The 14,258-nt window shown below is 40.6% G+C and overlaps 1 protein-coding gene across 1 annotated transcript in view; it reads left to right on the top strand.

Annotated features, from left to right (window-relative positions):
• nlgn1 (neuroligin 1) overlaps positions 1–6,693 on the top strand; it is a 40,534-nt gene extending 33,841 nt beyond the window's left edge. The window contains exons 10-11 of the mRNA XM_088349060.1: positions 2,078–2,155; positions 5,770–6,693. Of these exons, the coding sequence (XP_088205186.1) occupies positions 2,078–2,155; positions 5,770–6,363 (672 nt within the window). The 3' untranslated portion in view covers positions 6,364–6,693. The remainder of the gene's footprint in view (positions 1–2,077; positions 2,156–5,769) is intronic.
• The last annotated feature ends 7,565 nt before the right edge of the window (positions 6,694–14,258 follow it).

The following is a 14,258-nucleotide window of genomic DNA, read 5'->3' on the forward strand; positions in this document are numbered from 1 at the left end:
CAAAAATAAATCAAAGCAGGCTCAAATGCAGGCAAAATTACAATCCAGGCATTTCTCGGAATCAAACAGAACTTCAGGAATCAGGAATGCAGGAATCTCTCAGAATGTTACACCGGAGTGCAACAAAGTCCAACAAGCAAAACAAGAATAAACAGGTATCAACAAGTTTTCAACAAGGGTAAACAACGATCTGGCCAAGGGCAGTTCCAAAAAGAACATTTAAGTACCCATAGGAGTAATCAGGAAATGCAGGTCAGCCGGTGTCAAGGGGCGGGGCCAGCTGGGCGCTATGACAACCGTGCAGGACATGACATCCACTCATTATCTGTATCAATGGCACCCGTTTCAACGCAAAAGACACATGTCCACGACCTCCAAACTCCAAAAAGCTGTTGAAGGAATCCACAGAAGAAATTGTAGACCTGCACCAGGCTGGGAAGACGGAATCTGCAGTAGATAAAACGCTTCGTGTAAAGAAATCGACAGTGGAAGCAATTATTTGAAAATGGAAGACATACAAGACCACTGATAATCTCCCGCGATCTGGGTCTATATGCAAGATCTCTGTCAAGAACCGGAACCGGATCCAGACCCAAATGCGTGACGTTTCTCACACAAGCCTTTTCTTTTACGGGAAATGGGGAGTCATGCACGTTAGGCAGCAGTCTGGCGTGGAATGAAAGGAAGCCAGAGGTTGACGAGATCAATACCAATTGCCCGAGCAGATATCAGACGGATGGGGTTGATACCGGACAGGAGGGGACAGACAGGATTGATATCAAAACAGGATATCGAAAAATAAACAGGACAAACTAGATGGGAACGAAACTGGAAACCGATATTAAACAACGGGACAGACAGGATTGATATCAAAACAGGATATCAAAATCAAACAGGACAAACTAGATGGGAACGAAACTGGAAACCGATATTAAACAGGACAAAATGAACGGGAACAATACCGGACAGGAAATACCAACAGGAAACAGGACCGAGTCAAAACACACGTCTTGCGGGGCAGGCAGAGGTTCGTTGACAGACTGACAAAGGAAGAATGAAAGCACTGAGCTTAAAAAGACAGATAGCCAATCTGTCAATGAGCCACAGCTGGCGCCACACGGGCGGGGCCAATTGGGCGCCATGGCAACCGTGATAATATCACCCTTTCAAAATGAAAGATGAGCAAAAATCCCAGAACTTCAAGGGGGGACCCCTAGAATGACCTACAGAGTCTGAATATAAAATCATAAAAAGTTTAAAATCAAAAGTATAAGGCGGAATCTAAATAGAGCAGTTTTGCATTGATTTGACAGAAGGCAGGAGGGTGTTAGGGGGCAGGGCAGGGAGTTCCGAGTCCTGACAACCTGATGGTGTCACAGAACCAGGGCAGGAAACAGAATTTAGAACCCACTCGCGTAACCTACTCACAATTTATCAGGGAGAGGAGGAATGCGCGCGCACTTGATCCGTGGATCGATGGTCGCGGAAGTGGATTGAAATCCAAACAAAAGCGTGGTAAAAATCAAACAAATCAGGCCAAAAATAAAACGGGATCAAACACGGACAGATTCACAGAACGAGACATTCAACAGAGAGTTTAACAGGAGTCTTGCAGAAGTCTCACAGAAGTATCACAGACGCTCAGACAACTAACGGCTCAAAGGACCGCGTTTAAGTACTGCCAAGGAGCAATCAGTCAATGCGTCTCAGCCGGTGTCCATGGGCAGGGCCAATTGGGCGCCGTGGCAACCGTGACAGATGGAAGAAGCCGTCCTTGTTGAAGAGTCTGTGAGATGGCTGGGTGGAGTCACCTGCTCTCCTGGTGTCTTTGCGAGTTAGTAGTTGTAAATGTCAAGGAGGGGTGTGAGGAGGACACCAATGACCTTCTCCGCTTCATCAATTATGAAATCTCATGAAACTTGAAACACAAACATCGGCCATGGGAAAGAAGAATAAAGGTTTCTAACGCTTTCCAGAGAACGTATGTGGACTCTACTCGTTAAATGTCCATTTTTACTGATAAAGTCAACAAATGTGTTGTTATCTTATTGATACGTGTATTTATTCTTCTCTGCAGGTAAACTTATGGTTGGAGCTGGTTCCTCATCTACACAGCCTCAACGATGTCACTCAGCTCATTCCAACCACTACTAAGGTACTTATTGGATTATTACTCAAAATCAGACTGGTGTGATTATACTTTGGCCTTGCATTACAAAAGTGTTACGATTTGTAAAAAAGAAAGTAAAGGATTTTTCTAAATTATCAATTTATTTTGTGCCTAATGTTACATCATTGTGTTTATTATTATGTCATACCTGTCGCGCTCCAGGGCTCCATGCCCTTACAAACTGTCGTATTTTCCCTTACAGAATACAAAATAATCTTACACCATATGTGTATTTATGTAGTTTAACATGTTATATTGTACATGTGTTTCGTTACATCATATATATTGTTAATTAACATTTTGTTGCTGGACATGAATGTCATGGTTTATTATAAAAAAAAGTTTAAAAATGAAGTATCTTGGACGTTCACTGTAGAAGGAAAAAATACATGGAAATATGATTAAGTAGAATAATACATTTTCTTATTCAAATGATGAATTCATTTTCTGCATTAAATTATGGTTGACAATATACTGATTCAAGGGATAACCACAAACCTGTCTTTTTACTTTTTCTCCTTTTATACTTCCTTTTTTCTTAACTTCTTTATACAACATAGTAATTTGTAATATAATGCATCAAAGCAAGTGAGCCGTTTGAGAGCCGGCTCTCTTTAATGAGTTGAGCCGAAAAAGCCGGTTCTCTAAAAAGAGACGGACTTCCTTTCACTAGATCAAACCGCTTGCTTCGTTTGCAACGAAAAAAACGATACCGAGATAGAGGCTTCCGCGGCGAACTCGTTTGACTTGATTGATTTGCCGTTTGGTGATAGTTGGTGTACACCGGATGGTACCCATACTTGAGAAATTTACGTTTTTCCGTACAGATTTTCTTGTACGCCGTACAGGTCTTAAAATGCATAAAAAACGTACTTTGTATGGCAAAAACGTACAGCTTGACAGGTATGTTATGTTCTCTCTCTCTTGCTTACTCTCTCTCTGTACAGCACCAAAGGGAAAATCCTGTATTTTTTCTCTTTTTTTTTCCTACCCCTTTTCTTTTTTCTTCTTTTTTCTTTCGTTTCCGATTTTCCCTACAGCTTTACAAAGGTGTTGAGATTACTTTTAAATGAAATAATAGATTTTTTTTTTAAATATCAATTTATAATGTGCCTAAGGTACCAAAGGGAAAACTCTTCTTTTTTTCCCAGCCTTTTTCTTTTTTTCCTTCTTTTTCCAGTTTTCCCTACAGCTCCAGTGTTTGTTTCATTTTATAACATGTTCACCGCTAAACTATGAGTTTGTTCCATGGCCGTAACCAGGCCATTTTTTGGCGGTGCTCAAGCACCCCAACTTCAACCCAAGCCCACCTGAAAAATGATAGCATTTTTAAAGCTCTCTTTTTCTTAAAAAGGACAGGGTAGGCTGGAATATAATGGGAAAAAAAACGCTGGCTAGAATATAAAAAAAAGGAAAATAAAACAAAATATGAACAACACTGCGTGGGAAATATTCCACTGCCTTGAAATGGTTCAGTCCATTTGATTCCTAGCACCGCTCTTGCCCCCCTCCATGCTCCCCTTTGGCTCGGCTAGAGTTACTTGCGGCATAGCGGAGGAGTCTGTGGGGGCTCTGGTATATTACAGTGAGCGTGTGATATTATGGAAGCCCAAGAGGGCCATAATCTTATTATTCACTTGTTAAAAATGGCCTTCAAAATAAAAAGCCTTTAGTAAAACATTTCGATTAAAATGTCGTCAGAATTGAATTGTACTTGTTATATCATTTTGAGTGAATGAAAAAAATGTTCTAACCAGCCAGACACTCAACCTAAAATAGCCCCTTGTTTGTTCTTAAGCACTCCTGAAAGCCTGGGCAACACAATAGCCTAAGAAAGACTTTAGTCAATGATTTAAAAATATCAAAGAGGGGAATATTGTATAAAAGAATGAGAACTGTGTATGGATTTTTAAGGACAGCATCTCAATGAAATGTGAAACGTATTCAAGAGGCCAGAGGAAGCTTGTGTAACTAGAAGTTGGGATGATCAGTTGCCACCAAAACAGAAAATGTTTTGGAGAATAAGCAGGATTGATGAAATTGTTACTTAAGCCCTTCACGTTCTGACTGACTGTTATAATAGAAAAAAAACAAGGAAAAAGAAGAAAAAGTTTGTGTTGAATTAAAATAATTTCCAATGATATCAAGTCAATCTTGTTGCCAACATTGTTCTTCCAATAAAAAAGGTACCGTATTTTCCGCACTATAAGGCGCACCAGGTTATAGGGCGCACCCCCAAAAAATAGTTTTTGGTCCTATATCTTCCATACATAAGGCGCATTGGATTATAAGGCGCTACAATGGGAACGTGGACAAAACAGTCAGATAGTTCAGTCCAACTTATTACCCCCTTAACATTCCAAAAGCTTGCAAAGTAGCAAATATGTGTCGTAGACACGTGCGGATGCGGTGTCCGTACGATGTCACTCAAATGCATCGTTCCAAATATCTAATATATATTTTCTTTTTCGCTCGCAACTTTACTGTGCATATGACAATAAACACTTGGATTGAGTTTAATTTAAAAAAAGACCCATCACAGAAACATCTAGATCACTCTGAAACAAGATACTGGGAAAATATATAGCCGGAGTAGCTCACCGAAGTCGTTGCGTTCAATAATAATGTGCAACCATGGTCCTCTTATATCCGTGAGTGTAGTAAATCCAGGAGAGTAAAATATTTACAAATACAGAATGGTAAAACGTGTTTCCTCTATGCCGTAGACAACCAAACTTGCTATTCACATTCATCTTTTTCAGCCAATTGCAGGCTTTGTTTTGCTCCTTTAGCCTATGCGAGCCTGTAAATGATAAAAAGGATCCGCCCCTTTTACCTCCGAATAATTTTAGCCAATAGTGATCGATTCAAATGATGATCGACACATTGGTTAGGAAATGAAACGCCGGTATATAAATCCCAGCATACACCGTGGACTACTTGGCGTTCAGGGGAAATCTAGTCGGCGGCTGCTTCCATTAGTTGCAAGACTTTGCGACTTAATATTGATCCATATATAAGGCGCACTGTATTATAAGGCGCATGGTCAGCTTTTGAAAAAAAAAAGACTTTTAGGTGCGCCTTATAGTGCGGAAAATACGGTAATCAAGTACACTTCTGTATTGTGCAACCGACTAAAAAAAACCCCAAAATGGTAATATTATGCGACAAAAGATACCAGGAAAAAAAAAAAGAAATGGAAATCTTGTGAAAGAATTGTTGTAAAAACAAATGACGTTTGTGGCCGTACAACCTTTGCAATAATACATGAGTCAATTCATTCAAAAGTGACAAATTTTTTTGCATTGCCGGAAACTCAGCAAAATGTAACTTGATGTCAAGTTTTGGACATGTTTGATAATGACTTAGTTGCCACACTTGGGATTGCCGTTGCTCACTGTTGTTTCAAGCGTTGCTCACCGACTTTGTGTGAACGCTCAGACCCGTGGAAAATTACAGGGGACATTGCTTCTCTCTCCTTTTTTCTCTACCAGCACTGTAGGACCGGGGCTTGTCTCTGTCTGAATCACTCATCTAGGCTGGACTCCACTTTTGGAACCACTGTCATAACATATTTCTCTTGTATGTTTTTTTTCCAGATATCTCCATCCGGAGCAAGCAACCGCATCCCAAAGCCAAAAGTCCTAGTGACCAGGAACCCTAACCCGACTCCTCTCCCGACAGAGACCCAGGATATTCACAACCAACCCTATCTGGTGGACCAGCGTGACTATTCCACAGAGTTGTCGGTGACTATTGCTGTGGGGGCATCTCTGCTGTTTCTCAACATTCTGGCTTTTGCTGCTCTTTACTACAAGAAGGACAAGCACCGGCACGACATCCATAAACGCTGCAGCCCTCCACAGAGTACAAACAATGACCTCGCTCATACACAAGAAGAGGAGATAATGTCTCTTCAGATGAAGCAACACTCGGACGTGGACCAAGATTGTACGCCACGGGACGATTCACTCAATCCTCTGGTGTTGCTGAGGACTACTTGCCCACCAGACTATACACTCGCCTTGAGGCGCTCTCCAGATGATTTACCTCTCATGACACCCAACACCATTACCATGATCCCCAGTACCATCGAACGGCTTACCTCCCTCAACTCTTTCGGCACCTTTCCCGGCAGCCAACAAAATAACACTTTTATCCACCCACATTTACATTCCACTACCCAAGTATAATCCAGAGACGGTATTCTCACACCGGTTATGCACCAGATGTTTAAACACTCTCACGGGCTAACACCAGTTTAGAAAACTGGTTCTATCACAAATATTTTGGAGAACATCAAAAAAGACATAGTCAAGAAGCAGGGTTGTGTAGGGTTACTTTAACATGATTACTTTCAATTACTTTTGGATTACTCCAATACCAAGTGAACCTCGGTTCTCGACCATAATCCGTTCCAGAACCCTGTTCGAAAACCGATTTGTTCAATCACCGAAATCGTTTTTCCCATTAAAAGTACCGTATTTTCCGCACTATAAGGCGCACCTAAAAGCCTTTATTTTTTTTCAAAAGCTGACCATGCGCCTTATAATACAGTGCGCCTTATTTATGGATCAACATTAAGTCGCAAAGTCTTCCAACTAACCTGCAGCCGCCGACTAGATTTTCCCCCGAACGCCAAGTAGTCCGTGGTGTATGCTGGGATTTATTTACCGGCGTTTCATTGGCTAACCAAGGTGTCAATCATCATTTGAATCGATCACTATTGGCTAAAGTTATTCGGAGGTCAAGGGGCGGATCCTTTTTATCATTTACAGGCTGGCATTGGCTTAAACGGCAAAACAAAGCCTGCAATTGGCCCAAAAAGATGAATGTGTATAGCACGTGGTTGACGGCATACAGAAAGCATTTTTTTACTATACTGTATTTGTAAATATTTTATTCTCCTGGATTTACTACACTCACGGATATAAGAGGACATTGGCTGCACATTATTATTGAACACAACGACTTCGGTGAGCTACTCCGGCTATATATTATCCCTGTATCTTGTTTCAGACTGAACTCGATGTTTCTGTGATAAGCGGTGCAGATAATGGATGGAATGGAGTGTCTATTTTTGAATTACCGTATTTTCCGCACTATAAGGCGCACCTAAAAGTCTTAATTTTTTTCAAAAGCTGACCATGCGCCTTATAACACAGTGCGCCTTATATATGGCTCAATATTAAATTCGCAAGGTCTCGCAACTTACTCAACAACCGCCGACTAGATTCTGCCCCGAGCGCGAAGTCGTCCGCGGTGTATGCTGGGATTTATATACCGGCGTTTCATTGGCTAACCAATGTGTCAATTATCATTTGAATCGATCACTATTGGCTGAAGTTATTCGGAGCCTCGGATTGGCTAGATGCCCAAAACAAACCCTCCAATCGGCCGAGTTTAACAATGGCGTAGCAAGTCCGCGGTGTATGCTGGGATTTATATACCGGCGTTTCATTGGCTAATCAATGTGTCAATCATCATTTGAATCGATCACTATTGGCTGAAGTTATTCGGAGCCAAAACAAACCCTCCAATCGGCCGAGTTTAACAATGGCGTAGCAAGTCCGCGGTGTATGCTGGGATTTATATACCGGCGTTTCATTGGCTAACCAATGTGTCAATCATCATTTGAATCGATTACTATTAGCTGAAGTTATTCGGAGCCTCGTATTGGCTAGATGCCCAAAACAAACCCTCCAATCGGCCGAGTTTAACAATGGCGTAGCAAGTCCGCGGTGTATGCTGGGATTTATATACCGGCGTTTCATTGGCTAACCAATGTGTCAATCATCATTTGAATCGATCACTATTGGCTGAAGTTATTCGGAGCCTCGGATTGGATAGATGGCCAAACCAAACCCTGCAATTGGCCGAAAAAGATGTGTCAATCATCAGTTAAATCGATCGCTATTGGCTGAAATTATTCAGAGCCTCCAATAGGCTAGATGACCAAAACAAATCTTGCAATTGGCCGAGTTTAGCAATGGCGTAGCAAGCTTAGCAAGCTTGCTAAAGTACACCATAGAGAAACATGTTTTATCAGTCTGTATTTGCAAATAATTTACTCTCCTGGATTTACTTCACTAACGGTTGTAAGAAGACCATGATTGCGTATCATTATTGAACGTGAGAACTTAGGTGAGTTATGCGGCTTTATGTTTTCCCGGTATCTTGTTTTAGAACGATCTTGATGTTGCTGTGATGATTTGAGTGGATTGAACTCAATTCCAAGTGTTTATTGTCATATGCACAGTAAAGTTGCGAGCGAAAAAGAAAATAGAAAGTAAGGAATGGTTGGCATTTCTTGAATTCCAAGACCTTCGAACGATATTTGAAATGACGCATTTAAGTGACATCGTACGGACACCGCATCCGCACGTGTCTATGACACGTATTTGCTTCTTTGCAAGCTTTGGGAATGTTAAGGGGGTAATAAGTTTGCCTGAATCATCTGACTGTTTTGTCGACGTTCCCATTGTAGCGCCTTATAATGCGGTGCGCCTTATCTATGGAAGATATAGGACCAAAAACTATTTTTTGGGGGTGCGCCCTATAACCCGGTGCGCCCTATAGTGCGGAAAATACGGTAAACTCAATTCCAAGTGTTTATTGTCATATGCACAGTAAAGTTGCAAGCGAAAAAGAAAATAGAAAGTAAGGAATGGTTGGCATTTCTTGAATCCCAAAACATTAACCTTCCGAATGATGGAACGATGCATTTGAGTGACATGGTACGGACACCGCATCCGCACGTGTTCTCGACACGTATTTGCGTCTTTGCAAGCTTTCGGAATGTTAAGGGGGTAAAAAGTTTAACTGAACTATCTGACTGTTTTGTCCACGTTCCCATTGTAGCGCCTTATAATACGGTGCGCCTTATGTATGTCAAAAATAGGACCAAAAACTATTCTTTCGGGGTGCGTCCTATAACCCGGTGCGCCTTATAGTGCGGAAAATACGGTAATGTAAATCGTTTTAATCCGTTCCAACACCCATGAACGTAAACATGAAGCTAACACAGGCTAATCGTACGTTCGCGTTAGCGTAATCTTCCGTACGAAAGATTACGCTAAAATGAACGTGTAAAAATAAAAAAACGGATAAAGAAAAGGATTATGAATAGGATTTCTTACCTTTGTGGTGGACAGTGGGGAGAGAAAAATCATCAAAAGTTTTTCAACCTTTTCCAAAACTTGCAGCAGTTGCTTGCTTATAGCGCTAACTTCCTTAGCCGCATCACTCGATTTCACAGCCTCCTTATTCTTTACTATCGTACTGATAGTAGATTTAGCCATGCTGTATTCCCAAGATCGGAAACTCGTACACCTCTTTCATATTTAGCTATTATATCTTTCTTAAAAGCAATAGTTGGACAAACAACTTTTCTTTTTTCACCTGTAGCAACGTTGCTTGCAACGACCTTCTTCTGAGGCATAATTAGGGGCTAAAACACCCGCACGCCGCTCAGCATCGCACCCTAGCGCACCGCGTTCGAACTCCGATTTTTTGACTGAACAGCGAAGCAAGAATTTCTCGAAATTTTTGGTCGAACACCGATTTGTCCGAACTGAGAGGCTTTCGAAAACCGAGGTTCCACTGTATGTCGCGAACCGGACCGGGAAGCAGGAAGTCGGAATTCATTTGCGTAGCCGATCTTTCACTTTAATTGAGAAACAAAAGTTGTCCAACACACAAACGGACCAAAGACAAAACAAAACAGGTTCAAAGGTAATCAAAATTACAAACTAGGTATTACACGGATCAAACAGGCATGAACAGGTCTTCAACATCGTAAAACAAATGGTCTGGCAACAGGCAGTCCCAAAAGGTAAAAGTACTCCACAAGCAATCAGTTCAATGCGTCTCAGCCGGTGTCAAGGGGCGGGGCTAGATGGATGCCATGACAACCGTGCAGGACATGACAAAATATGCTAATAAAAGACAAAAGAAACTAAATATGAATAAAATGATGACTCACAACACGTGGTAAGCTTTCTTTCCTGGCTTTGATCTCCGGCAGAACTAACATAAAATGCGACAGAAACAAAATGAAAATAAATCCAAACAGCTTGCCAACATCATTTTTGCCGTTCCGTGTATTCCGTTACTCCCCAAGCCTGCACAAAACTTTGTAATTTTATTTATATTTAGATTCCTTTGTCTTTTATTAGCATATTTGGTATTGGAGTAATCCAAAAGTAATTGAAAGTACCGTATTTTCCGCACTATAAGGCGCACCGGGTTATAGGGCGCACCCCCCAAAAATGGTCCTATATTTTCCATACATAAGGCACACTGGATTATAAGGCGCTACAATAGGAATGTCGACAAAACAGTCAGATAGTTCAGTCCAACTTATTACCCCCTTAACATTCCGAAAGCTTGCAAAGAAGCAAATACGTGTCTCAGACATGTACGGAAACAGTGTCTGTACGATGTCACCAATCACTCAAATGCATCGTTCCAAATATCATTCGGAAGGTTAAAGTCTTGGGATTCAAGAAATGCCAAACATTTCTTAGTTTCCATTTTATTTTTTGCTGGCAACTGTGTGGACAGCAAAGTAAGAATTTTCTTGTGCAGGGAAACGGGGTTCTTTACTGTGCATAGGACAATAAACACTTTGAATTGAATTTAGTTTAAAAATGGACTCATCACAGAAACATCAAGATCGTTCTAAAACAAGATACCGGAAAATATAAATCCGCATAGCTCACCTAAGTTCTCTTGCAGCCATCACGTTCAATAATGATACGTAACCATGGTCTTCTTACAACCGTGAGGTAGTAAATCCAGAAGAAATACAGAATAGTAAAAAATGTTTTCTCTATGCCGTAGTGCAACCCAACGTGTGATTCACATTCATCTTTTTCGGCCAATCGCAGGCTTTGTTTCGCCCCTTTAGTCTATGCGAGCCTGTAAATGATAAAAAGGATCCGCCCTCTTTACCTGCGAATAACTTTAGCCAATAGTGACTAATTCAAATGATGATTGACACATTGGTGAGGAAATGAAACGCAGGTATATAAATCCCAGCATACACTGCGGACTACTCCGCCTTCGGGGGAAAATTGAGTCGGCGGCTGCTTGCCTTAGTTGCAAGACTTAATATTGATCCATATATAAGGCGCACTGTATTATAAGGCGCATGGTCAGCTTTTGGAAAAAATAAAGGCTTTTAGGTGCGCCTTATAGTGCGGAAAATACGATAATCAAGTTAAAGTAACCCTACCCAACCCTGTCAAGAAGTACAAAACACCAGAGTAAGATAGAAGGAAACATACATTAAGACATATTTTTTCAGCGTTTTTTCTTTGAAAATATAGATGGTGCATCTGTTTCATCCCAAGGTGCGACACGTTATTGAAGAATCTACTTGGAATTTAGGTAAGCTGGAACTATGTATCCAGTGTTCTGTGGACAACACTGACATTTCATTCAAAGCAATTTCGGCATGTAGTTTCCCAACGGATACATTGTTTGCAGATGAAAAATGTTGAAGGAAAGGTATGAAGTATGCAAACAGAAAACTTTTTCATTCTTGTATTTCCAAGTTCGACAGTTGTGGTAAAGATTTAACATTAGAACAATTAAAAAAAAATGATAATGCTTCGTAGTCTTCTTTTATATTACGATGCGTATATCATCGAAGCACCAGGGCTACTCCAAGGACGAGCAGGTGCTTCCAAAGAAATCTGGGGAACCAGGAGGATAAAAACATGTAGAAGATACGCATGACTCATTTATTTTCTTAATAAAACCAAAATAAATTTAAGTTTTACCCGCCATTCATTTATTTTTGGTCACTCAACCCTCCCCACATAAAGAAATCTACACAGTGGAACCTCGGTTCTCGACCATAACCCGTTCCAGAACCCGAAAACCGATTTGTTCGATCACCGAAATCAGTTTTCCCATTAAAGATAATGTAAATCGTTTTAATCCGTTCCAACACCCTGAATGTTTACCATGAACGTATACATGAAGCTAACCCAGGCTAATCGTACATTCACGTTAGCGTAATCTTCCGTACGAAAGATTGGGCTAACATGAACGTGTAAAAATAAAAAAATCAGGTCGTTTACAAGTCATTTAGCACCCGGGTCTCCACAACAAGTGGTGAGCGGTTCATTGGAAAGGGGGCTCCGTTCCAAGACCCTCAATGTTGGGCTCCGTTCCAACACCCTGAATGTTTAACGTAAACTCAAAGCGAACCCAGGCTAATCGTACGTTCGCGTTATCGTAATCTTATGAATAGGATTTCTTACCTTTGTGGTGGTCAGCAGAAGGCGCTCGCACACCTCCTTCATATTTGGCTCTTATTTCTTTCTTAAATGCAACTGTTGTAGGCACTACTTTTCTTTTTTCACCTGTAGCAACTTTGCCGCTTGCACTGACTTTCTTCGGAGGAATAATAAGGGGCTAAAACACCCGTACGCCGCTCAGCATCGCACCCTAGCGTACGCACTCACGCATTACCGGCGTTCTAAATTTTTCATCGGACGCCGATTTGTTCGAACTGAGAGGCTTCCGAAAACCGAGGTTCCACTGTATTGTTACTGTGTCTTGGAATTACTACTGAAGGATTTTATACATTTGACTATAAGGGATTTTGTACGATCAAATACAAATTACATTTAATGCAAAATATATTCACTGGCTGAGCTGTGGGGCAGGTCATTGCAACTTTGTGAAGAATGATGTTTACAGAAACAACGGGAACCGGGACAAGGGCTGATAAGATAATCAGCACATCCGACGACGGAGAGGGGCCCTGATGACGGGGGACGGCAGCCGATGTTTGGAGAGACGTTGGTCGAGAGAAGAACTTTAGAAGATCGGAGGAGATCGAGGGAGAACGAGAGAGATAGCTCGACGGAGACTCAAGCGACAATAATTCGGCTAATTCGATGGAGTTCACTTAGTTAATTTGTTTAAGAAATGAAATCTGCCCCCGTGTGGAAATGCCGGTCTCTTGTCCATTTTTTCCGAATAAGAAACGAGCATGCATTGTTAGGTGGATGAAGGCTATGTTTGGTTAATGGAGTCAGATAACCAATTCGAACAATTTGGTAAACGATACATTTTAATAGTTTAATTCCTAACACTACATAGGCATGAAAATACTCATATATCGTAAAAACCTTTTTAATTTTTGAATCATTTTGTAATCTTTGTTGACACTCGTTCAAAGGGCAACCTAAACAATATGTTGGATTTGGCCCTGATATTTTGAACTTGACATTCCTTTTTTTTTCTATTTGTAGAATTAGTTGAGCAACATTGTCGACTGTCTTTGTTTTTACCAATCTTGGGGTGCAAGGTATTTATTTGTCTCATGCAAAAAAGAAAATCACAGTGGATTAGGTACTAACCGTTTACAGTTCAGCCTTAGAAAGCTAGTGAGCCATGGTTTGTTACCAGGCCCTAAGCAACTGTCACGAGTGACAGGAACAATGTTCCCTGTAATTTTCCACGGGTCTGAGCGTTCACACTAAGTCGGTGAGCAACGCTTGAAACAACGGTGAGCAACCATAATACCAAGTGTGGCTGGATAATTCATTATCAAACATGTCCAAAACTTGACATCATGTTACATTTTGCTGAGTTTCCGGCAATGCAAAATTATTTTTCTCTTTTGAATGAATCAACTCATGTACTATTGCGAAGGTTGTACGGCCTTCTTACAATTCTTTCGCAAGATATCCATTTCTTTTCCATTTCCTGACATATTTTGTCGCATAATATTAACATCTTTGGGGGCTTATTTAGTCGCTTGTAAGATACAGAACTCCACTTAATCACATTTTTTAGTAGAAGTACAATGTTGGCAACAAGATTCACTTGATATCATTGGAAATTATTTGAATGCAACACAAACTTTTTCTTCTTTTTGTGTTTTTTTTTTCTACTTTTTTTCAAATTCCTTTAAATAAAATCTCATTGTGTTTGTTTTTTCCGAGCTGTTGCTTTTTTCTTTTTGTTCTCTATTTACTTTTTTCCTACATTTCTTTCTTTTCTTTTTTTCTGGCTTTTTTCTAAAAATTTTCCTTCTTTTTTTCTTCTTCCTTTTGTTTCTTTT

The sequence above is a fragment of the Urocampus carinirostris genome, chromosome 12 (assembly GCF_059441175.1).
Source record: "Urocampus carinirostris isolate Australia breed hairy pipefish chromosome 12, RoL_Ucar_1.0, whole genome shotgun sequence".
Lineage (NCBI taxonomy): Eukaryota > Metazoa > Chordata > Actinopteri > Syngnathiformes > Syngnathidae > Urocampus > Urocampus carinirostris.